This window comes from Pseudophryne corroboree, chromosome 11 (genome assembly GCF_028390025.1).
Source record: "Pseudophryne corroboree isolate aPseCor3 chromosome 11, aPseCor3.hap2, whole genome shotgun sequence".
NCBI classification, from domain to species: domain Eukaryota; kingdom Metazoa; phylum Chordata; class Amphibia; order Anura; family Myobatrachidae; genus Pseudophryne; species Pseudophryne corroboree.
This window is the reverse complement of record NC_086454.1, coordinates 340,567,463-340,590,054: the sequence shown is the minus strand read 5'-3', so window position 1 is coordinate 340,590,054 and position 22,592 is coordinate 340,567,463. Positions and strand designations below refer to the sequence as shown.

General features: G+C 50.5%; 1 protein-coding gene across 2 annotated transcripts in view; it reads left to right on the top strand.

The window, feature by feature from the left end:
• The window catches only part of RFWD3 (ring finger and WD repeat domain 3), a 66,731-nt gene extending 54,842 nt beyond the window's left edge, over positions 1–11,889 (top strand). For both annotated transcript variants that reach the window (XM_063945889.1, XM_063945888.1), the window contains exons 12-13: positions 27–244; positions 11,506–11,889. In XM_063945889.1, the coding sequence (XP_063801959.1) occupies positions 27–244; positions 11,506–11,649 (362 nt within the window). In that variant the 3' untranslated portion in view covers positions 11,650–11,889. The remainder of the gene's footprint in view (positions 1–26; positions 245–11,505) is intronic.
• Positions 11,890–22,592: the final 10,703 nt, after the last annotated feature.

The window sequence follows — 22,592 nt, the reverse complement described above, 5'->3', positions numbered from 1 at the left end:
ACCCACAGCGATGCTTGTATTGGCAGGTAAGACGCACAGCTACCTGCGCTGCGTGATGATGGAACTTACCAGCAGCCGGCTGAGTGACGCAGCGGACGAGTACAGCTGCTCATGTTTCCCGGTCCAGACCTTCAACGCGGGACCCACGTGTAAACTCCTCACCAAGAACGCCATATTCCAGAGCCCGGAGCGGGACGGCAGCATCCTGGTGTGTGCGGGAGACGAGTCCTCCAACTCTGCCCGGGTGAGGACACCTAGTACTGATTCTACAGTGTTATTCGTGTTACTGTGTCTGGCTCCAAGATTGGGAATTATGTAGTAACATGGAACACACAGCGGTTATGTAACAACCAATCGGCTGGCGGCTTTAGCACTTGTAATTGCAGTAAAAGCCGACCTTGGATTGGTTGATACGGATTACAGAACAGATACCATTTCATAGTTTGTAAGCCTGGTATGTGAACCCTGGTATACACAAGTGTGTGTCCTCATACATTGTGCGGCAGTCTCAGCCCCTCAGTCGCAATATGGCTAGGACGCACCAGGAGACTGCGCTGATTAATTTTATATATGATATCTGTATACTGTGTGTGACGAGTCACTGAATCTGCATGTGAAGTGCTACAATGTGGCAGCTGTGACTTTTCCAATACAAGTTCTAGTGTGCGTCCTCTCCAGAATAAGTCATGCACAATATACAAGTGTCGCATATCACATTACTCAGCGCAGTCTCCTGGTGCGTCCTAATCACATTGTGCTCTGTATACAGCCTCAGTTACACACAGTATACAGGTGTCATATATCACATTACTCAATGCAATCTTCTGGTGCGTTGTAGTCACATTGTACTCCATATACAGCCCCAGTCACACACAGTATACAGGTGTCATGTATCACATTCCCCAGTGCAGTCTCGTGGTGCGTCATAGTCGCATTGTGCTCTGTATACAGCCTCCGTCACACACAGTATACAGGTGTCATATCACATTACTCAGTGCAGTCTTCTGGTGCGTCCTAGTCACATTGTGCTTCTTATACAGCCTCAGTCACACACAGTATACAGGTGTCACATATCACATTACTCAGCACAGTCTCCTGGTGCGCCCTAGTCACATTGTGCTCCGTATACAGCCTCAGTCACACACAGTATACAGGTGTCACATCACATTACTCTGTGCAGTCTCCTGGTGCGTCCTAGTCACATTGTGCTCCATATACAGGCTCAGTCACACACAGTATACAGGTGTCATATATCACATTACTCAGCGCAGTCTACTGGTGCGTTCTAGTCATATTGTGCTCTGTATACAGCCTCAGTCACACACAGTATACAGGTGTCATATATCACATTACTCGGCATAGTCTCCTGGTGCGTTGTAGTCACATTGTACTCCATATACAGCCCCAGTCACACACAGTATACAGGTCATATATCACATTCCCCAGTGCAGTTTCCTGGTGCGACCTAGTCTTTTTGTGCTCCGTATACAGCCTCGGTCACACACAGTATACAGGTGTCATATGTCACATTACTCAGCGCAGTCTCCTGGTGCATCCTAGTCACATTGTTTGAAAAGTCGGTTGGGAGTCTGTTTTTTTTTCCCCCTGTCTTATAGATAGGAAAAAACAGACACCCAACTGACTTTTCAAACAGTTGAATACCCCCCATAGAATGGCGCATTCTACGCCCCAGCAGAGGAAACAGTGATAAAAATAAGGGCTTTTGCGCATGACGACTATAAAAAAAAAAGAAAAGAAAAAAAGTTCACTTCATTAAAACAATTCAGTATATAATATTACACTACGTGCTTCATCGCGCCCTACGGGCGCTCTTCACACCGTCGCAAGGGGCTACGCCCCCTTAACCCTTGCATGCCTATCTGGGGTTCAGTATTTGTATTATATGGAGTATTACCTGCATTCCTTTGTTAGTGGTTAAATATTGCACAATGAAAGAGCGTGCGATGATGGAGGCGCAGCCCCTTGCGACGGCGTGAACAGCACCTGCAGGGCACGATGTACAGAATGTAGCGGGTGCGGGGGGGACTGCGGTTGGGGTAGGGTGTCTGTAGATGCTGCGGGGGAGGGGGGGGCAGAGGAGTGGGGGCTGCAGATATGGGAGGGGTCCAGAGGCACTGCAGGTGGGGGAGGGGCAGGGGTGCCACGGGTGGGGGAGGGGCAGGTGCGGGGATGTTGCGGATGGGTGAAGGGTTCCAGAGGTGCGATGGGAAGGGGTTGGGGTAGGGGGTCCGGAGGCGCCGCAGGTGGTGATGGGGAAGGGGGTCCGGAGGCGCTGCAGGTGGTGGAGGGGCAGGTGCGGGGGTGCCGTGGGGGAGGGGGGGACCGCGGATGGAGGAGGGTGTCTGCAGATGCTGCGGGTGGAGGGGGGGGGCAGGTGTGGGGGGGAGACATATATGGGGGGTGGATGGTGGAGGGTTGCTGTGGGTGGTGGAGGGGAGTGGGAGTGGTGTAGGGGGTCTGGAGGCACAGCATGTGGGGGAGGGGTGAAGTGCCGCATGTGGTGGAGGGGGAGGTGCGGTGCATTGGGGAGGGGTCTGGAGGCGCTGCGGGTACTGTACCTGCCAAAAAGGTAGTTGGAGGGTATGCGGTACGGGGCCAGGACAGGGGTGACAGGGCAAGGATAGGGTTGACAGATCCAGGATAGGGGTATCAGAGCCAGGATAAGGGTGAAAGGGCCAGGATAAGGGTGACAGGACAAGGCCAGAGGTGACAGGGACATGACAGAACACAGGGCACAGGAAAGATTGGTATTAGGGACAGAACAGTGGTGACAGACAGATGTGTCTTACCGGAGTCACTGATGCTGGCTGCTGCTGTTCCACTCCAACCTGTTGGGATCTGCTGCTGGTGGAGACTTGGCATGGCTGACTCTCTCAGGCTGGAGTCCTGCTTCCTCTGCCCGTCCGCATCCTTCCCCCCCCCCCCCCCCCCCCTCCTCGGTCACACACCGCGGACCTCGCACGGCTGCCGGGCACTGTGGTATGGGGAGACTGGGAGTGACTGGTTAGCCCCCAGGAGATGCTGCGGCTGGAGAGAGGAGGGGGTCATAGCATGCAGGCTGCCGGGCACTGTGGTAAGGGGAGACTGGGAGTGACTGGTTAGCCCCCAGGAGACGCTGGAGGGAGGAGGGGGTCATAGCATGCACGCGACGTGGACCTCGCGGCTGCCGGGCACTGTGGTAAGGGGAGACTGGGAGTGACTGGTTAGCCCCCAGGAGATGCTGCGGCTGGAGGGAGGAGGGGGTAGGAGCCTGCAAGCAGCGCTACCCGCCGGCTAAAGTGTGTGAAGGAGCTGGGCGCACCTCACTGCGGGCGACAGCGCTGCAGCTAGCGGTGGGGTTGCCGGGGCTGCAGATAACAGACAGTACGGAACTTGCACAGCGGCAGGTGCCCCACAAAACTGCAGCTAAGAAGCATGGAGTGTGCCAGAAAGTGATGCTTCTCCGCGCCAGAGAGCCCATGCTGAGTTTGCTGATGTGGGGGGTCAAGCACACAGTGAGCCGGTGCCCGTCTGTCTGTACCGCATACCCCCTCACACCCTCCCAACTGTCCTGATTTTTACGTGTCAGCCCCATTTTTCTTAGGTCTATCCCGCGGGCCGCAGTGTCCCGCGGGGGTGGGGGGGTTAGTTGGGAAGCTCCTGTACTCGCTGTTCTGCTTAGCAGAGCAGCGGTGAATATATTTAGTGGAGGGAGAGGGGGCATCAAAAGGTACGGATTAAGGGGGGGGGGGGGGGGGTTCCGGCAGCAGAGCCGGATTAAGGGGGGAGCCCAGGGGGTACGTACCGCGGGCCCCACAGTTTTTGGGGGCTGGAGTAGCTCTGAAGCTCCCCCGTCCTGCCAGTAACAGCAGCAGCATTGTGCTACAGTCAGCACACGCTGCTGCGTGTTGGCAGGTCTGTGGTGTTGCAGCTTTCTTCTGCCTGTGCTGGTGTGTAGGGGGGAGCGACCACCCCCTCTGGATTTACCCCAGACTGAGGGGCCAAAATCCCATAAAAAAAAATTAAAAATAAAAATCCTGTAATTTGCATAAGGGGGCGTGTCCACGTGGGGCGCGATTAGGCCACGCCCTCAAACCCACAGCAGGCACAGCAATGAGATAGGGCCCCCCTGTCTCAAGTGTCCCGGGCCCCCCGGACTCATAATCCACCCCTGGGGGCATGCCAGCAGCTCACAGAGCGCTGGGCATGCCCCCTCACTGACGAAAACAGGGCGTGGCTCGCGATCGCGGGGCCTCCCGTGAAGCCACACCCCCTTTTCTCTATCGTCCTAGTGGATGCTGGGGTTCCTGAAAGGACCTTGGGGGGATAGCGGCTCCGCAGGAGACAGGGCACAAAAAGTAAAGCTTTAGGATCAGGTGGTGTGCACTGGCTCCTCCCCCTATGACCCTCCTCCAAGCCTCAGTTAGATTTTTGTGCCCGGCCGAGAAGGGTGCAATCTAGGTGGCTCTCCTAAAGAGCTGCTTAGAAAAGTTTAGCTTAGGTTTTTTATTTTACAGTGAGTCCTGCTGGCAACAGGATCACTGCAACGAGGGACTTAGGGGAGAAGAAGTGAACTCACCTGCGTGCAGGATGGATTGGCTTCTTTGGCTACTGGACATTAGCTCCAGAGGGACGATCACAGGTACAGCCTGGATGGTCACCGGAGCCTCGCCGCCGGCCCCCTTGCAGATGCTGAAACAAGAAGAAGGTCCAGAATCGGCGGCATGAAGACTCCTCAGTCTTCTTAAGGTAGCGCACAGCACTGCAGCTGTGCGCCATTTCCTCTCAGCACACTTCACACGGCAGTCACTGAGGGTGCAGGGCGCTGGAAGGGGGGCGCCCTGGGAGGCAATGAAAACCTATTTTTGGCTAAAAATACCTCACATATAGCCTCCGGGGGCTATATGGAGATATTTAACCCCTGCCAGAATCCGTTAAGAGCGGGAGACGAGGCCGCCGAAAAAGGGGCGGGGCCTATCTCCTCAGCACACAGCGCCATTTTCCCTCACAGAAAGGCTGGAGGGAAGGCTCCCAGGCTCTCCCCTGCACTGCACTACAGAAACAGGGTTAAAACAGAGAGGGGGGGCACTAATTTGGCGTTAGAAATATATAAAAAAGATGCTATAAGGGAAAACACTTATATAAGGTTGTCCCTATATAATTATAGCGTTTTTGGTGTGTGCTGGCAAACTCTCCCTCTGTCTCTCCAAAGGGCTAGTAGGTCCTGTCCTCTATCAGAGCATTCCCTGTGTGTGTGCTGTGTGTCGGTACGTGTGTGTCGACATGTATGAGGACGATGTTGGTGAGGAGGCGGAGCAATTGCCTGTAATGGTGATGTCACTCTCTAGGGAGTCGACACCGGAATGGATGGCTTATTTAGGGAATTACGTGATAATGTCAACACGCGGCAAGGTTGGTTGACGACATGAGACGGCCGACAAACAATTAGTACCGGTCCAGACGTCTCAAAAACACCGTCAGGGGTTTTAAAACGCCCGTTTACTTTAGTCGGTCGACACAGACAGGGACACTGAATCCAGTGTCGACGGTGAATAAACAAACGTATTCCTTATTAGGGCCACACGTTAAGGGCAATGAAGGAGGTGTTACATATTTCTGATACTACAAGTACCACAAAAGAGGGTATTATGTGGGATGTGAAAAAACTACCGTAGTTTTTCCTGAATCAGATAAATTAAATGAAGTGTGTGATGATGCGTGGGTTCCCCCCGATAGAAAATATGGGCGGTATACCCTTTCCCGCCAGAAGTTAGGGCGCGTTGGGAAACACCCCTTAGGGTGGATAAGGCGCTCACACGCTTATCAGAACAAGTGGCGGTACCGTCTATAGATAGGGCCGTCCTCAAGGAGCCAGCTGACAGGAGGCTGGAAAAATATCATAAAAAGTATATACACACATACTGGTGTTATACTGCGACCAGCGATCGCCTCAGCCTGGATGTGCAGAGCTGGGGTGGCTTGGTCGGATTCCCTGACTAAAAATATTGATACCCTTGACAGGGACAGTATTTTATTGACTATAGAGCATTTAAAGGATGCATTTCTATATATGCGAGATGCACAGAGGGATATTTGCACTCTGGCATCAAGAGTAAGTGCGATGTCCATATCTGCCAGAAGATGTTTATGGACACGACAGTGGTCAGGTGATGCAGATTCCAAACGGCACAAAGGTGTATTGCCGTATAAAGGAAGAGGAGTTATTTGGGGTCGGTCCATCGGACCTGGTGGCCACGGCAACTGCTGGAAAATCCACCGTTTTTTACCCTAAGTCACATCTCTGCAGAAAAAGACACCGTCTTTTCAGCTTCAGTCCTTTCGTCCCTATAAGAGTCATATCTGCCCAGGGATAGAGGAAAGGGAAGAAGACTGCAGCAGGCAGCCCATTCCCAGGAACAGAAGCGTTCCACCGCTTCTGACAAGCTCTCGGCATGACGCTGAGACCGTACAGGACCCCTGGATCCTACAAGTAGTATCCCAGGGGTACAGATTGGAATGTCGAGACGTTTCCCCTGCGCAGGCTCCTGAAGTCTGCTTTACCAAGGTCTCCCTCCGACAAGGAGGCAGTATGGGAAACAATTCACGAGCTGTATTCCCAGCAGGTGATAATTAAATTACCCCTCCTACAACAAGAAAAGGGGTATTATTCCACACTATATTGTGGTACTGAAGCCAGAAGGCTAGGTGAGACCTATTCTAAATCTAAAAAAATTTGAACACTTACAAAGGTTCAAATCAAGATGGAGTCACTCAGAGCAGTGATAACGAACCGGGAAGAAGGGGACTATATGGTGTCCCGAGACATCGGGGATGCTTACCTCCATGTCCCAAATTTGCCCTTATCACTAAGGGTACCTCAGGTTCGTGGTACAGAACTGTCACTATCAGTTTCAGACGCTGCCGTTTGGATTGTCCACGGCACCCCGGGTCTTTACCAAGGTAATGGCCGAAATGATGGTTCTTCTTCGAAGAAAAGGCGTCTTAATTATCCCTTACTTGGACGATCTCCTGATAAGGGCAAAGTCCAGGGAACAGTTGGAGGTCGGAGTAGCACTATCTCGGATACTGTTACAACAGCAGGGGTGGATTCTAAATATTCCAAAATCGCAGCTGATCCCGACAACAAGTCTCCTGTGCTTAGGGATGATTCTGGACACAGTCCAGAAAAAGGTGTTTCTCCCGGAAGAGAAAGCCAGGGAGTTATCCGAGCTAGTCAGGAACCTCCTAAAATCAGTGCATCATTGCACAAGGGCCATGGTAAAAAAATGGTGATTTCCTTCGAAGCAATTCCAGTCGGCAGATTTCATGCAAGAACTTTTCAGTGGGATCTGCTGGACAAATGGTCCGGATCGCATCTTCAGATGCATCAGCGGATAACCCTATATCCAAGGACAAGGGTGTCTCTCCTGTGGTGGTTACAGAGTGCTCATCTTCTAGAGGGCCGCAGATTCGGCATTCAGTTTTGGATGTTGGTGACCACGGAGGCCAGCCCGAGAGGCTGGGGAGCAGTCACACAAGGAAAAAATTTCCAGAGAGTGTGATCAAGTCTGGAGACTTTTCTCCACATAAATATAGCTAAGGGTAAATTTATAATGCTCTAAGCTTAGCAAGACCTCTGCTTCAAGGTCAGCCGGTATTGATCCAGTGGGATAAAACATCACGGCAGTCGCCCACGTAAATAGACAGGGCGGCACAAGAAGCAGGAGGGCAGTGGCAAAAACTGCAAGGACTTTTCGCTGGGCGGAAAATCATGTGATAGCACTGTCAGCAGTGTTTCATTCCGGGAATGGAAACTGGGAAGCAGACTTCCTCAGTAGGCACGACCTCCACCCGGCAGAGTGGGAACTTCATGGGGAAGTTTTCCACATGATTGTAAACCGTTGGGAATTACCAAAGGTGGACATGATGGCGTCCCGTCTGAACAAAAAACGGGACAGGTATTGCGCCAGGTTAAGAGACCCTCAGGCAATAGCTGTGGACGTTCTGGTAACACCGTGGGTGTACCAGTCGGTGTATGTGTTCCATCCTCTGCTTTTCATACCTAAGGTACTGAGAATTATAAGACGTAGAGGAGTAAGAACTATACTCATGGCTCCGGATTGGCCAAGAAGGACTTGGTACCCGGAACTTCAAGAGATGCTCACAGAGGACTTATGGCCTCTGCCGCTAAGAAGGGACTTGTTTCAGCAAGTACCATGTCTGTTCCAAGACTTACCGCAGCTGCGTTTGACGGCATGGCGGTGGAACGCCGGATCCTAAGGGAAAAGGCATTCAGGAAGAGGTCATTCCTACCCTGGTCAAAGCCAGAAAGGAGGTGACCGCACAACATTATCACCACATGTGGCGAAAATATGTTGCGTGGTGTGAGGCCAGGAAGGCCCCACGAAGAAATTTCAACTCGGTCGATTCCTGCAAACAGGAGTGTCTATGGGCCTCAAATTGGGGTCCATTAAGGTTCAAATTTCGGCCCTGTCGATTTTTCTTCCAGAAAGAATTGGCTTCAGTTCCTGAAGTCCAGAAGTTTGTCAAGGGAGTATTGCATATACAACCCCCTTTTGTGCCTCCAGTGGCACTGTGGGATCTCAACGTAGTTCTGGGATTCCTCAAAACACATTGGTTTAAAACCAGTCAAATCTGTGGATTTGAAGCATCTCACATGAAAAGTGAACATGCTCTTGGACCTGGCCTGGACCAGGCGAGTGTCAAATTGGTGGTTTTTTTCTCAAAAAAGCCCATATCTGTTTGTCCATTCGGACAGGGCAGAGCTGCGGACTCGTCCCCAGTTCTCTCCCTAAGGTGGTGTCAGTGTTTCACCTGAACCAGCTTATTGTGGTGTCTTGCGCCTACTAGGGACTTGGAGGACTCCAAGTTGCTAGATGTGGTCAGGGCCCTGAAAATATAGGTTCCAGGACGGCTGGAGTCGGGAAAACTGACTTGCTGTTATCCTGTATGCACCCAACAAACTGGGTGCTCTTGCTTCTAAGCAGACTATTGCTAGTTGGATGTGTAGTACAATTCAGCTTGCACATTCTGTGGCAGGCCTGCCACAGCCAAAATATGTAAATGCCCATTCCACAAGGAAGGTGGGCTCATCTTGGGCGGCTGCCCGAGGGGTCTCGGCTTTACAACTTTGCCGAGCGGCTATTTAGTCAGGGGCAAACACGTTTGTAAAATCCTACAAATTTGATAACCTGGCTAAGGAGGACCTGGAGTTCTCTCATTCGGTGCTGCAGAGTCATCCGCACTCTCCCGCCCGTTTGGGAGCTTTGGTATAATCCCCATGGTCCTTTCAGGAACCCCAGCATCCACTAGGACGATAGAGAAAATAAGAATTTACTTACCGATAATTCTATTTCTCGGAGTCCGTAGTGGATGCTGGGCGCCCATCCCAAGTGCGGATTATCTGCAATACTTGTACATAGTTACAAAAATCGGGTTATTATTGTTGTGAGCCATCTTTCAGAGGCTCCGCTGTTATCATACTGTTAACTGGGTTCAGATCACAGGTTGTACAGTGTGATTGGTGTGGCTGGTATGAGTCTTACCCGGGATTCATAAATCCTTCCTTATTGTGTACGCTCGTCCGGGCACAGTATCCTAACTGAGGCTTGGAGGAGGGTCATAGGGGGAGGAGCCAGTGCACACCACCTGATCCTAAAGCTTTACTTTTTGTGCCCTGTCTCCTGCGGAGCCGCTATCCCCCCATGGTCCTTTCAGGAACCCCAGCATCCACTACGGACTCCGAGAAATAGAATTATCGGTAAGTAAATTCTTATTTTAATTGGTCACGCCCCCTTTTCGCTGCGCATCTGTTCCTTTTTCTGCCTGAAGAAAGCTGGGAGGTATGCACCCGTCTGCCTGAAGAAAGCTGGGAGGTATGCACCCCTGTCTGCCTGAAGAAAGCTGGGAGGTATGCACCCCTGCCTGTGCCATGCCCTTACTATCTGCTTCTGCTCCTAGTCTCCTATAGATTTGCCCAGATCTGTGACTCATTTGACTAACTCCGCCCAGTGTTGACTCCGCCCAGCGTTAGCAAATGAGGCACAAAGTCACAGATCTGGGCTATTATATAGGAGATTTAACATTTCAAGAAGTGATTTAAGTAGCAGACTCCAATGGGTAAGGCTGTAATTTTCTCTCGCGTCACGGGGACTAAAAAAGAGAAATTTTAGGGGTGGAGAAGATCAGTGCAGACATTTCCCATAGCAACCATTCAGCGCCTACCTATCATTTTATGGGGTATACTTGATAAATGCTTCCTCAAAGCCGATTTCACTGCATGATGCATCATCCCCTTTGTGTCTAAGGGGTCTATGTACTAAAGCCTTTGGAGATAAAGTACCAGCCAATCAGCTCCTAGCTGTCATTTTTCAAACACAGCTGTAACATGGCAGACGCTGATTGGCTGTTACTTTTTATATCTGTCCACTTAATTTGTCTCCAAGGCTTAGTAAATAGACCCCTACGTCCGCTATTTAGCAAATGTATCTGAACGCCACTTAGGGGCTAATGCAGTCTGAATCCCTATGTGGAGTGCGCACCCCGGGAGCCCAGTGAGATGCTAAAAGCATCTTTGGGCTGCGATCGCCTCTGCCTGATTGACAGGTAGAGGCAGTTGCGGGGCGGGAGGGAGCGTGCCAGCGGCGTTAGAACAACGTTGGCGGGACATGTTCCGGACAGCGGGGGCATGTCTGGACCGTTGCGGGGACGAGCCGTGGCAGCTGCGTGACGTCACACGCAGCCGCTGTGACCCGGGACATGGCGAGTAGCGGCCAGCAGTTGCGCTGGCAGGGAGCTACTTGCCATGTGCAGAAGCATCGCCGCCGTGCGACGCTTTTGCACCTGTGCGGGGTTAGGGCCTGAGGTGCGGGGCGGACTATCCCTGTGCTGGACGTTCCCCCGCATGTCAGAGTAACTAATCGTAGATGTGCTAAATTCTGCTGTTTTACAATCAGATCTGTATCACCCCTTTAGCTGGTTCAAACTTTCACTACCCCCCAATACTTTAGGTTCTCCTTAGAGAATTCAGCCTATCCCTGCAGAGAATAGGGCGTCAGGAGTGTTCCGTCTCGCTGGAGGTCTGGTTAGTATTGATTAGTGAATCTGTTTGGAGATCCTTCGCTAGAAGGAGTCTTTTCAGCTTTATACGGCTTCACAATCTCTGAACATTTAGCGGTGAGGGGATACTGCTAAGAGCCGCGTTACCGGCTAAAGCTGCGACAATCCTGACAGAGACCGTTCTCTGAGCCTAGTGCCTAAAGCAGTCCGCTCAGTTGTGAGCTGACTAGGTGTTCATTGCCGTCTCCTTACGATGGTACAGCACGGCTGTATTGGTTGCTGTTCCTATTCTCGTATGCTGTCTAAGAAGGCTGTAAACGAGTGAAACGTTGGTTGTTCCTGTAGCTGTGGTCCCCCCCCCTGCCACACTAGCGCCTCCCTTATTTCCTTACACACCGCTCACCACCTTCTCCTGTCTCCCGTCAGGTCTGGCACTCAGGCAGCGGCTCTCTCCTCCAGAAGCTGCAGGCGGACCAGCCCGTCCTGGACATCTGCCCCATAGAGGTGAACCAGAGCCACATGCTGGCCACTCTGACAGAAAAGATGGTGAAAATCTACAAATGGGAGTGACCCGGACGACTGTCCCAGACCCCTGTGCTGCTATGTGACCACATACCTGGCGTAAGTCAGTCACTGGTGCAACCGGTATACACTGCCTGGCCGCACCTCTTCTACCGGGATCCAAGATATTAATCATTGCTTCCTCTCTGCATATTGTACATATTCCCTGTAATGTAAAGACTTTCCACCTCTGTTTATTTGTTTTCTTTTCCTTTTCTGTCTGAATAAAAGTTTATTAATTTTAATGAACTCTGCCTGTAGTGCGTTCTATTCGGGATGGTTAGTGGTGGTCACAGCTGGTTCAGTCATATGACCCCCGCGCCTGGATCACCTACAGACAAGTGTTTGCGGATGGTGGCCCAGACTCTTCTCATATGACTATCCCTCTCCCAGCAGCAGTGTACTGTAGATAACTCCGTTTATAGTCTCCTTTTGTATATAATTGCTCAGTGGCCTGTAGGCCGTAATTCGGATCTGATCGCAGCAGCAAACTTTTTCTCTAATGGGCAAAACTATGCTGCACTGCAGGTGGGGCAGATGTAACACGTGCAGAGAGAGTTAGATGTGGGTGGGGGGTGTTCAAACTGAAATCTAAATTGCAGTGTAAAAATAAAGCAGCCAGTATTTACTCTGCACAGAAACAATAGAACCCACCCAAATCTAACTCTCTCTGCACATGTTACATCTGCCCCACCTGCACTGCACATGGTTTTGCCCATTTAGAGAGAGATTTTGCTTTTGTGATCCGGTCTGAATTATAGTGAGCCCTCGATCTGTTCCCTGTATTACTGGCCCTTGGTTTCAGCCATCATTGGGTTTCCACTGGAGGAAATGGATTGCCTGGCATAACTGTCAGCTCTGGGGGCGAGTTTAGTCCTTTGTCCAACATGAGCCCTGAGAAGCTGCTAAATCCTCTATGGTCTGGAACCAGCAGGTGTGTGCACCCCATACAACGGTGATCCGGTCTCTGAGGTGATGCCAGTGGCAGTATAACCTGGGGCTTATTGTATGGGATTACTTGGGTCGTCATTGCATTCATAAAGAAGCATGATCTCCTCCTAGTAACCTTGTCCTGGAAGAGATAGGTACTGTACGGATAAGCTGTCTGGTCATTCCCTATATACAGTCTCTATTGTATGAAAGATGATGTAACACAGTGACAGGCATGAGAGTGGTTTCCTCTGAACACTACCTGTGTATGGATAATAGATGATGCTTAGCTGGCATTGCTGTACTGACATCTACGGAAGAATCCTGTATCAGAGGTGACTGATACAGCCGGGGGCCTCGGAGGAACCGCTCTGATCCATGGGGGTCATTCAGAGTTGATCGCTAGCTGCATTCGTTCGCTGTGCAGCAATGAGGCAAAAAAATCGGCACTTCTGTGCATGCGTATGCGGCGCAATGTACTATTACAACGAACGATGTACTTTCACACAGGGTCTAGCGAAGCTTTTCAGACGCACTGCTGGCCGCAGAGTGATTGACATGAAGTGGGCGTTTCTGGGTGTCAACTGACTGTTTTCAGGGAGTGTTCGAAAAACGCAGGCGTGCCAGGAAAAACGCAGGTGTGGCTGGGCGAACGCAGGGCGTGTTCGTGACGTCAAAACAGGAACTGAACATTCTGAAGTGATCGCCAGCGCTGAGTAGGTTTTGAGCTACTCTAAAACTGCACAAAAAAACTTTGTCGCCGCTCTGCGATCCTTTCGTTCGCACTTCTGCTAAGGTAAAATACACTCCCACTGGGAGATGGCATAGCGTTTGCACGGCTGCTAAAAACTGCTAGCGAGCGAACAACTCTGAATGACCACCCACAGCTGTAGCTCACTGGCCGTGCCATGTGCTGGATTACACACGCATTACTCCTGTGTCATTCAGTGCTTGTTCCCATACCATCCTAATCTACGTGAAGAGGAAAATAAGATTTTAAACCTACCGGTAAATCTTTTTCTCCTAGTCCGTAGAGGATGCTGGGGACTCCGTAAGTACCATGGGGTATAGACGGGCTCCGCAGGAGATATGGGCACTCTAAAGAACTTTTAGTATGGGTGTGCACTGGCTCCTCCCTCTATGCCCCTCCTCCAGACCTCAGTTAGAGAAACTGTGCCCAGAGGAGATGGACACTATGAGGAAAGGATTTTGTAAATCTAAGGGCAAGATTCATACCAGCCCACACCAATCATACCATATAACTTAGAACATACGCAACCAGTTAACATTATGAACGAAAAAACAGTATCAGTCAAAGACCGATTCCAACTGTAACATAACCCTTATGTAAGCAACAACTATATACAAGTCTTGCAGATTTAGTCCGCACTGGGACGGGCGCCCAGCATCCTCTACGGACTAGGAGAAAAAGATTTACCGGTAGGTTTAAAATCTTATTTTCTCTAACGTCCTAAGTGGATGCTGGGGACTCCGTAAGGACCATGGGGATTAGCGGCTCCGCAGGAGACTGGGCACAACTAAAGAAAGCTTTAGGACTACCTGATGTGCACTGGCTCCTCCCACTAAGACCCTCCTCCAGACCTCAGTTAGATTCTTGTGCCCGGCTGAGCTGGATGCACACTAGGGGCTCTCCTGAGCTCCTAGAAAGAAAGTATATTTTAGGTTTTTTATTTTACAGTGAGATCTGCTAGCTCCAGAGGGATCGACCGCATGGAACCGGCCATTGATGATCGGTCCCGGAGCCGCGCCGCCGGCCCCCTTACAGAGCCAGAAGCAAGAAGAGTCCGGAAAATCGGCGGCAGAAGACATCAGTCTTCACCAAGGTAGCGCACAGCACTGCAGCTGTGCGCCATTGCTCCTCATACACACTTCACACTCCGGTCACTGAGGGTGCAGGGCGCTGGGGGGGGGTGCCCTGAGCAGCAATAAAAACACCTTGGCTGGCAAATATATCACAATATATAGCCCCAGAGGCTATATATGATAAATACCCCTGCCAGAATCCATAAAAAAGCGGGAGAAAAGTCTGCGAAAAAGGGGCGGAGCTATCTCCCTCAGCACACTGGCGCCATTTTCTCTTCACAGTGCAGCTGGAAGACAGCTCCCCAGGCTCTCCCCTGTAGTTTTCAGGCTCATAGGGTTAAAAAGAGAGGGGGGGGCACTAAATTTAGGCGCAATATTGTTTATACAAGCAGCTATTGGGGGGAAAAAATCACTCAGTTATAGTGTTAATCCCTGCATTATATAGCGCTCTGGTGTGTGCTGGCATACTCTCTCTCTGTCTCCCCAAAGGACTTTGTGGGGTCCTGTCCTCAGTCAGAGCATTCCATGTGTGCTGTGTGTCGGTACGGCTGTGTCGACATGTGGGATGAGGAAGGTTACGCGGAGGTGGAGCAGAGGCCGATAAATGGGAGGTCGCCCCCTGTGGGGCCGACACCAGAGTGGATGGATAGGTGGAAGGTATTAACCGACAATGTCAACTCCTTACATAGAAGGCTGGATGACGTAAAACAGCGGTGGGACAGCCGGCTTCTCAGCCCGCGCCTGCCCAGGCGTCTCAAAGGCCATCAGGGGCTCAAAAAAGCGCCCGTTACCTCAGATGGCAGACACAGATGTCGACACGGAGTCTGACTCCAGTGTCGACGAGGTTGAGACATATACACAATCCACTAGGAACATCCGTTACATGATCTCGGCAATGAAAAATGTGTTACGCATTTCTGACATGAACCCAAGTACCACATAAAAGGGGTTTTATTTTTGGGGAGAAAAAGCAGCCAGTGTTTTGTTCCGCCATCAGATGAATGAATGAAGTGTGTAAAGTAGCGTGGGTTCCCCCAATAAGAAACTGGTAATTTCAAAAAAGTTACTGATGGCGTACCCTTTCCCGCCAGAGGATAGCTCACGTTGGGAGATATCCCTTAGGGTGGATAAGGCGCTCACACGTTTGTCAAAAAAGGTGGCACTGCCGTCTTAGGATACGGCCACCTTGAAGGAGCCTGCTGATAAAAAGCAGGAGGCTATCCTGAAGTCTGTAAATACACACTAAGGTTATATACTGAGACCTGCAATTGCCTCAGCATAAATAGTGCTGCTGCAGCGTGGTCTGATACCCAGTCAGATAATATTAAAACTCTAAGACAGGGATAATAGTTTGCTAACATAGAGCATATTAAAGACGTCGTCTTAGATATAAAGGATGCACAGAGGGATATTTGCCGGCTGGCATCCAGAATTAATGCAATGTCCATTCTGCCAGGAGGGTGTTAGAAACCCGGCAGTGGACAGGTGATGCTGCCTATAAAAGGCACATGGAGATTCTGCCTTATAAGGGGGAGGAATGGTTTGGGGATGGTCTCTGGGACCTCGTATCCACAGCAACAGCTGGGAAGAAATTTTTTTTTCTCTATCGTCCTAGTGGATGCTGGGGTTCCTGAAAGGACCATGGGGAATAGCGGCTCCGCAGGAGACAGGGCACAAAAGTAAAGCTTTCCGATCAGGTGGTGTGCACTGGCTCCTCCCCCTATGACCCTCCTCCAAGCCAGTTAGATTTTTGTGCCCGGCCGAGAAGGGTGCAATCTAGGTGGCTCTCCTAAAGAGCTGCTTAGAAAAGTTTAGCTTAGGTTTTTTATTTTACAGTGAGTCCTGCTGGCAACAGGATCACTGCAACGAGGGACTTAGGGGAGAAGAAGTGAACTCACCTGCGTGCAGGATGGATTGGCTTCTTGGCTACTGGACATCAGCTCCAGAGGGACGATCACAGGTACAGCCTGGATGGTCACCGGAGCCTTGCCGCCGGCCCCCTTGCAGATGCTGAAGTAAGAAGAGGTCCAGAATCGGCGGCAGAAGACTCCTCAGTCTTCTAAAGGTAGCGCACAGCACTGCAGCTGTGCGCCATTTTCCTCTCAGCACACTTCACACGGCAGTCACTGAGGGTGCAGGGCGCTGGGAGGGGGGCGCCCTGGGAGGCAAATGAATACCTATTTTGGCTAAAAATACCTCGCATATAGCCTCCGGAGGCTATATGGAGATATTTAACCCCTGCCAGAATCCGTTAAGAGCGGGAGACGAGGCCGCCGAAAAAGGGGCGGGGCCTATCTCCTCAGCACACAGCGCCATTTTCCCTCACAGAAAGGCTGGAGGGAAGGCTCCCAGGCTCTCCCCTGCACTGCACTACAGAAACAGGGTTAAAACAGAGAGGGGGGGCACTAATTTGGCGTTAGAAATAATAAGAATTTACTTACCGATAATTCTATTTCTCGGAGTCCGTAGTGGATGCTGGGGTTCCTGAAAGGACCATGGGGAATAGCGGCTCCGCAGGAGACAGGGCACAAAAAAGTAAAGCTTTACTAGGTCAGGTGGTGTGCACTGGCTCCTCCCCCTATGACCCTCCTCCAGACTCCAGTTAGGTACTGTGCCCGGACGAGCATACACAATAAGGGAGGCATTTTGAATCCCGGGTAAGACTCCTACCAGCCACACCAATCACACCGTACAACTTGTGATCTAAACCCAGTTAACAGTATGACAACAGAAAGGGCCTCTTAAAGATGGCTCCTTAACAATAACCCGAATTAGTTAACAATAACTATGTACAAGTATTGCAGATAATCCGCACTTGGGATGGGCGCCCAGCATCCACTACGGACTCCGAGAAATAGAATTATCGGTAAGTAAATTCTTATTTTCTCTATCGTCCTAAGTGGATGCTGGGGTTCCTGAAAGGACCATGGGGATTATACCAAAGCTCCCAAACGGGCGGGAGAGTGCGGATGACTCTGCAGCACCGAATGAGAGAACTCCAGGTCCTCCTTTGCCAGGGTATCAAATTTGTAAAATTTTACAAACGTGTTCTCCCCCGACCACGTAGCTGCTCGGCAGAGTTGTAATGCCGAGACCCCTCGGGCAGCCGCCCAAGATGAGCCCACCTTCCTTGTGGAGTGGGCTTTTACAGTTTTAGGCTGTGGCAGGCCTGCCACAGAATGTGCAAGTTGAATTGTGTTACAAATCCAACGAGCAATCGACTGCTTTGAAGCAGGTGCGCCCAACTTGTTGGGTGCATACAATATAAACAGCGAGTCAGATTTTCTGACTCCAGCCGTCCTTGCAATGTATATTTTTAAGGCTCTGACAACGTCCAACAACTTGGAGTCCTCCAAGTCGCTAGTGGCCGCAGGCACCACAATAGGTTGGTTCAGATGAAATGCTGATACCACTTTAGGGAGAAAATGCGGACGAGTCCGCAGTTCTGCCCTATCCGAATGGAAGATTAGATAAGGACTTTTATAAGATAAAGCCGCCAATTCAGATACTCTCCTGGCAGAGGCCAGGGCTAGTAACATAGTCACTTTCAATGTGAGATATTTCAAATCCACCTTTTTCAATGGTTCAAACCAATGGGATTTGAGGAAATCTAAAACTACATTTAGATCCCACGGTGCCACCGGAGGCACCACAGGAGGCTGTATATGCAGTACTCCCTTGACAAAAGTCTGGACCTCAGGGACAGAGGCCAATTCTTTTTGGAAGAATATTGACAGGGCCGAAATTTGAACCTTGATGGATCCCAATTTGAGACCCATAGATAATCCTGATTGCAGGAAATGTAGGAAACGACCCAGTTGGAATTCCTCCGTCGGAACCCTCCGATCCTCGCACCACGCTACATATTTTCGCCAAATGCGGTGATAATGTTTCACGGTGACTTCCTTCCGTGCCTTAATCAAGGTAGGAATGACTTCTTCTGGAATGCCTTTCCCTTTTAGGATCTGGCGTTCAACCGCCATGCCGTCAAACGCAGCCGCGGTAAGTCTTGAAAAAGACAGGGACCCTGCTGTAGCAGGTCCCTTCTCAGAGGTAGAGGCCACGGTTCGTCCGTGAGCATCTCTTGAAGTTCCGGATACCAAGTCCTTCTCGGCCAATCCGGAACCACTAGTATTGTTCTTACTCTTCTTTGCCGTATGATCTTCAATACCTTTGGTATGAGCGGCAGAGGAGGAAACACATACACTGACTGGTACACCCAAGGAGTTACCAGTGCGTCCACAGCTATTGCCTGTGGATCTCTTGACCTGGCGCAATATTTGTCCAGTTTCTTGTTGAGGCGAGACGCCATCATGTCTACAATTTGTCTTTCCCAACGGTCTATTAACATGTTGAAGACTTCTGGATGTAGACCCCACTCTCCCGGATGAAGATCGTGTCTGCTGAGGAAGTCTGCTTCCCAGTTGTCCACGCCCGGGATGAACACTGCTGACAGTGCTATCACGTGATTCTCCGCCCAGCGAAGAATCTTGGCAGCTTCTGCCATTGCACTCCTGCTTCTTGTGCCGCCCTGCCTGTTTACATGGGCGACCGCCGTGATGTTGTCCGACTGAATCAACACCGGCTTTCCTTGCAGGAGAAGTTCCGCCTGGCTTAGAGCATTGTAGATTGCTCTTAGTTCCAGAATGTTTATGTGAAGAGACTTTTCCAGACTCGTCCATACTCCCTGGAAGTTTCTTCCTTGTGTGACTGCTCCCCAGCCTCTCAGGCTGGCGTCCGTGGTCACCAGGATCCAATCCTGAATGCCGAATCTGCGGCCTTCTAATAGGTGAGCCTTCTGCAACCACCACAGAAGTGACACCCTTGTCTTTGGTGACAGGGTTATTCGCAGGTGCATCTGCAGATGCGACCCTGACCATTTGTGCATGGAATCTGCCGAATGGAATTGCTTCGTAAGAAGCCACCATTTTTCCCAGGACTCTTGTGCATTGATGTACTGACACTTTTCCTGGTTTTAGGAGGTTCCTGACCAGATCGGATAACTCCTTGGCTTTTTCCTCTGGAAGGAAAACCTTTTTCTGAACCGTGTCCAGAATCATTCCTAGGAACAGCAGACGAGTTGTCGGGATTAAATGGGATTTTGGAATATTCAGAATCCACCCGTGTTGTCTTAGCACCTCTTGAGATAGTGCTAAAGCTGTCTCCAGCTGTTCTCTGGACCTTGCCCTTATTAGGAGATCGTCCAAGTATGGGATAACTAATACGCCTTTTCTTCGAAGAAGAATCATCATCTCGGCCATTACCTTGGTAAAGACCCGAGGCGCCGTGGACAATCCGAACGGCAGCGTCTGAAACTGATAGTGACAGTTTTGAACAATGAACCTGAGGTACCCCTGGTGTGCGGGGTAAATCGGAACGTGTAGATACGCATCCTTGATGTCCAAGGATACCATAAAGTCCCCTTCTTCCAGGTTCGCTATCACTGCTCTGAGTGACTCCATCTTGAACTTGAACTTTTTTATGTAGAGGTTCAAGGACTTCAGATTTAGAATAGGCCTTACCGAGCCATCCGGCTTCGGTACCACAAATAGAGTGGAATAATACCCCTTTCCTTGTTGTAATAGGGGTACTTTGACTATCACCTGCTGAGCGTACAGCTTGTGAATGGCTTCCAACACCCTCTCCCTTTCGGAAGAGACGGTTGGTAAGGCAGACTTCAGGAAACGATGAGGAGGATCCGTCTCTAATTCCAACCTGTACCCCTGAGATATTATCTGCAGGATCCAGGGGTCTACCTGCGAGTGAGCCCACTGCGCGCTGTAATTTTTGAGACGGCCCCCCACTGTCCCCGAGTCCGCTTGAGAGGCCCCAGCGTCATGCTGAGGTTTTTGCAGGAGCCGGGGAGGGCTTCTGTTCCTGGGAAGGAGCTGCCTGTTGGTGTCTCTTCCCTCTTCCTCTGCCTCGTGGCAGGTACGACAAGCCCTTTGCTCTCTTATTTTTGTAGGAGCGAAAAGGCTGCGGTTGAAAGGTCGGTGCCTTTCTCTGTTGGGGAGTGACTTGAGGTAAAAAAGTGGATTTCCCGGCAGTAGCCGTGGCCACCAAGTCTGATAGACCAACTCCAAATAACTCCTCCCCTTTATACGGCAAAACCTCCATGTGACGTTTTGAATCCGCATCGCCTGTCCACTGTCGTGTCCATAAGGCTCTTCTGGCTGAAATGGACATAGCACTCACCCGAGATGCCAGTGTGCAAATATCCCTCTGTGCATCACGCATATAGATAAATGCATCCTTTATTTGTTCTAACGACAGTAAAACATTGTCCCTATCTAGGGTATCAATATTTTCAATCAGGGATTCTGACCAAACTACTCCAGCACTGCACATCCAGGCAGTTGCTATAGCTGGTCGTAGTATAACACCTGCATGTGTGTATATATTCTTTTGAATAACTTCCATCTTTCTATCTGATGGATCCTTAAGTGCGGCCGTCTCAGGAGAGGATAACGCCACTTGTTTGGATAAGCGTGTGAGCGCCTTGTCCACCTTAGGGGGTGTTTCCCAGCGCGCCCTAACCTCTGGCGGGAAAGGGTATAATGCCAATAACTTTTTTGAAATTATCAACTTTTTATCAGGAGCAACCCACGCTTCATCACACACGTCATTTAATTCTTCTGATTCAGGAAAAACTGTTTGTAGTTTTTTCACACCATACATAATACCCTGTTTTACGGTATCTGTAGTATCAGCTAAATGTAACGTCTCCTTCATTGCCAAAATCATATAACGTGTGGCCCTACTGGAAAATACGTTTGAATTTCTACCGTCGTCACTGGAATCAGTGCCCGTGTCTGGGTCTGTGTCGACCGACTGAGGCAAAGGGCGTTTTACAGCCCCTGACGGTGTTTGAGGCGCCTGGACAGGCATTAATTGATTGTCCGGCCGCCTCATGTCCTCAACTGACTGTTTAAGGGAAGATAAACCATCACGTAATTCCACAAATAAAGGCATCCATTCTGGTGTCGACCCCCTGGGGGGTGACATCTGCATATTTGGCAATTGCTCCGCCTCCACACCAATATCGTCCTCATACATGTCGACACCACGTACCGACACACACCGCAAACTCACAGGGAATGCTCTAATGAAGACAGGACCCACTAGCCCTTTTGGGGAGACAGAGGGAGAGTCTGCCAGCACACACCACAAAGCGCTATATATACAAGGGATATCCTTATATTAAGTGCTCCCTTATAGCTGCTTTAATATATATATATATAGCCATTAATGTGCCCCCCCTCTCTGTTTTACCCTGTTTCTGTAGTGCAGTGCAGGGGAGAGACCTGGGAGCCGTTCTGACCAGCGGAGCTGTGACAGAAAATGGCGCCGTGTGCTGAGGAGATAGGCCCCGCCCCTTTTTCGGCGGGTTCTTCTCCCGCTATTTTTCCAGTCAGGCAGGGGTTAAATATCTCCATATAGCCCCTATGGGCTATATGTGAGGTATTTTTAGCCTTGTATAAGGTTTATATTTGCCTCTCAGAGCGCCCCCCCCCAGCGCTCTGCACCCTCAGTGACTGCCCAGTGAAGTGTGCTGAGAGGAAAATGGCGCACAGCTGCAGTGCTGTGCGCTACCTTATGAAGACTGAGGAGTCTTCAGCCGCCGGTTTCCGGACCTCTTCACGCTTCAGCATCTGCAAGGGGGTCGGCGGCGCGGCTCCGGGACCGGACTCCACGGCTGGGCCTGTGTTCGATCCCTCTGGAGCTAATGGTGTCCAGTAGCCAAGCAGCAAATCCACTCTGCATGCAGGTGAGTTTACTACTTTCCCCCTAAGTCCCACGTTGCAGTGATCCTGTTGCCAGCAGGACTCACTGTAAAGAAAAAAAACCTAAACTAAACTTTCTCTAAGCAGCTCTTTAGGAGAGCCACCTAGATTGCACCCTTCTCGTTCGGGCACAAAATCTAACTGGAGTCTGGAGGAGGGTCATAGGGGGAGGAGCCAGTGCACACCACCTGACCTAGTAAAGCTTTACTTTTTTGTGCCCTGTCTCCTGCGGAGCCGCTATTCCCCATGGTCCTTTCAGGAACCCCAGCATCCACTTAGGACGATAGAGAAATATAAAAAAGATGCTATAAGGGAAAACACTTATATAAGGTTGTCCCTATATAATTATAGCGTTTTTGGTGTGTGCTGGCAAACTCTCCCTCTGTCTCTCCAAAGGGCTAGTGGGTCCTGTCC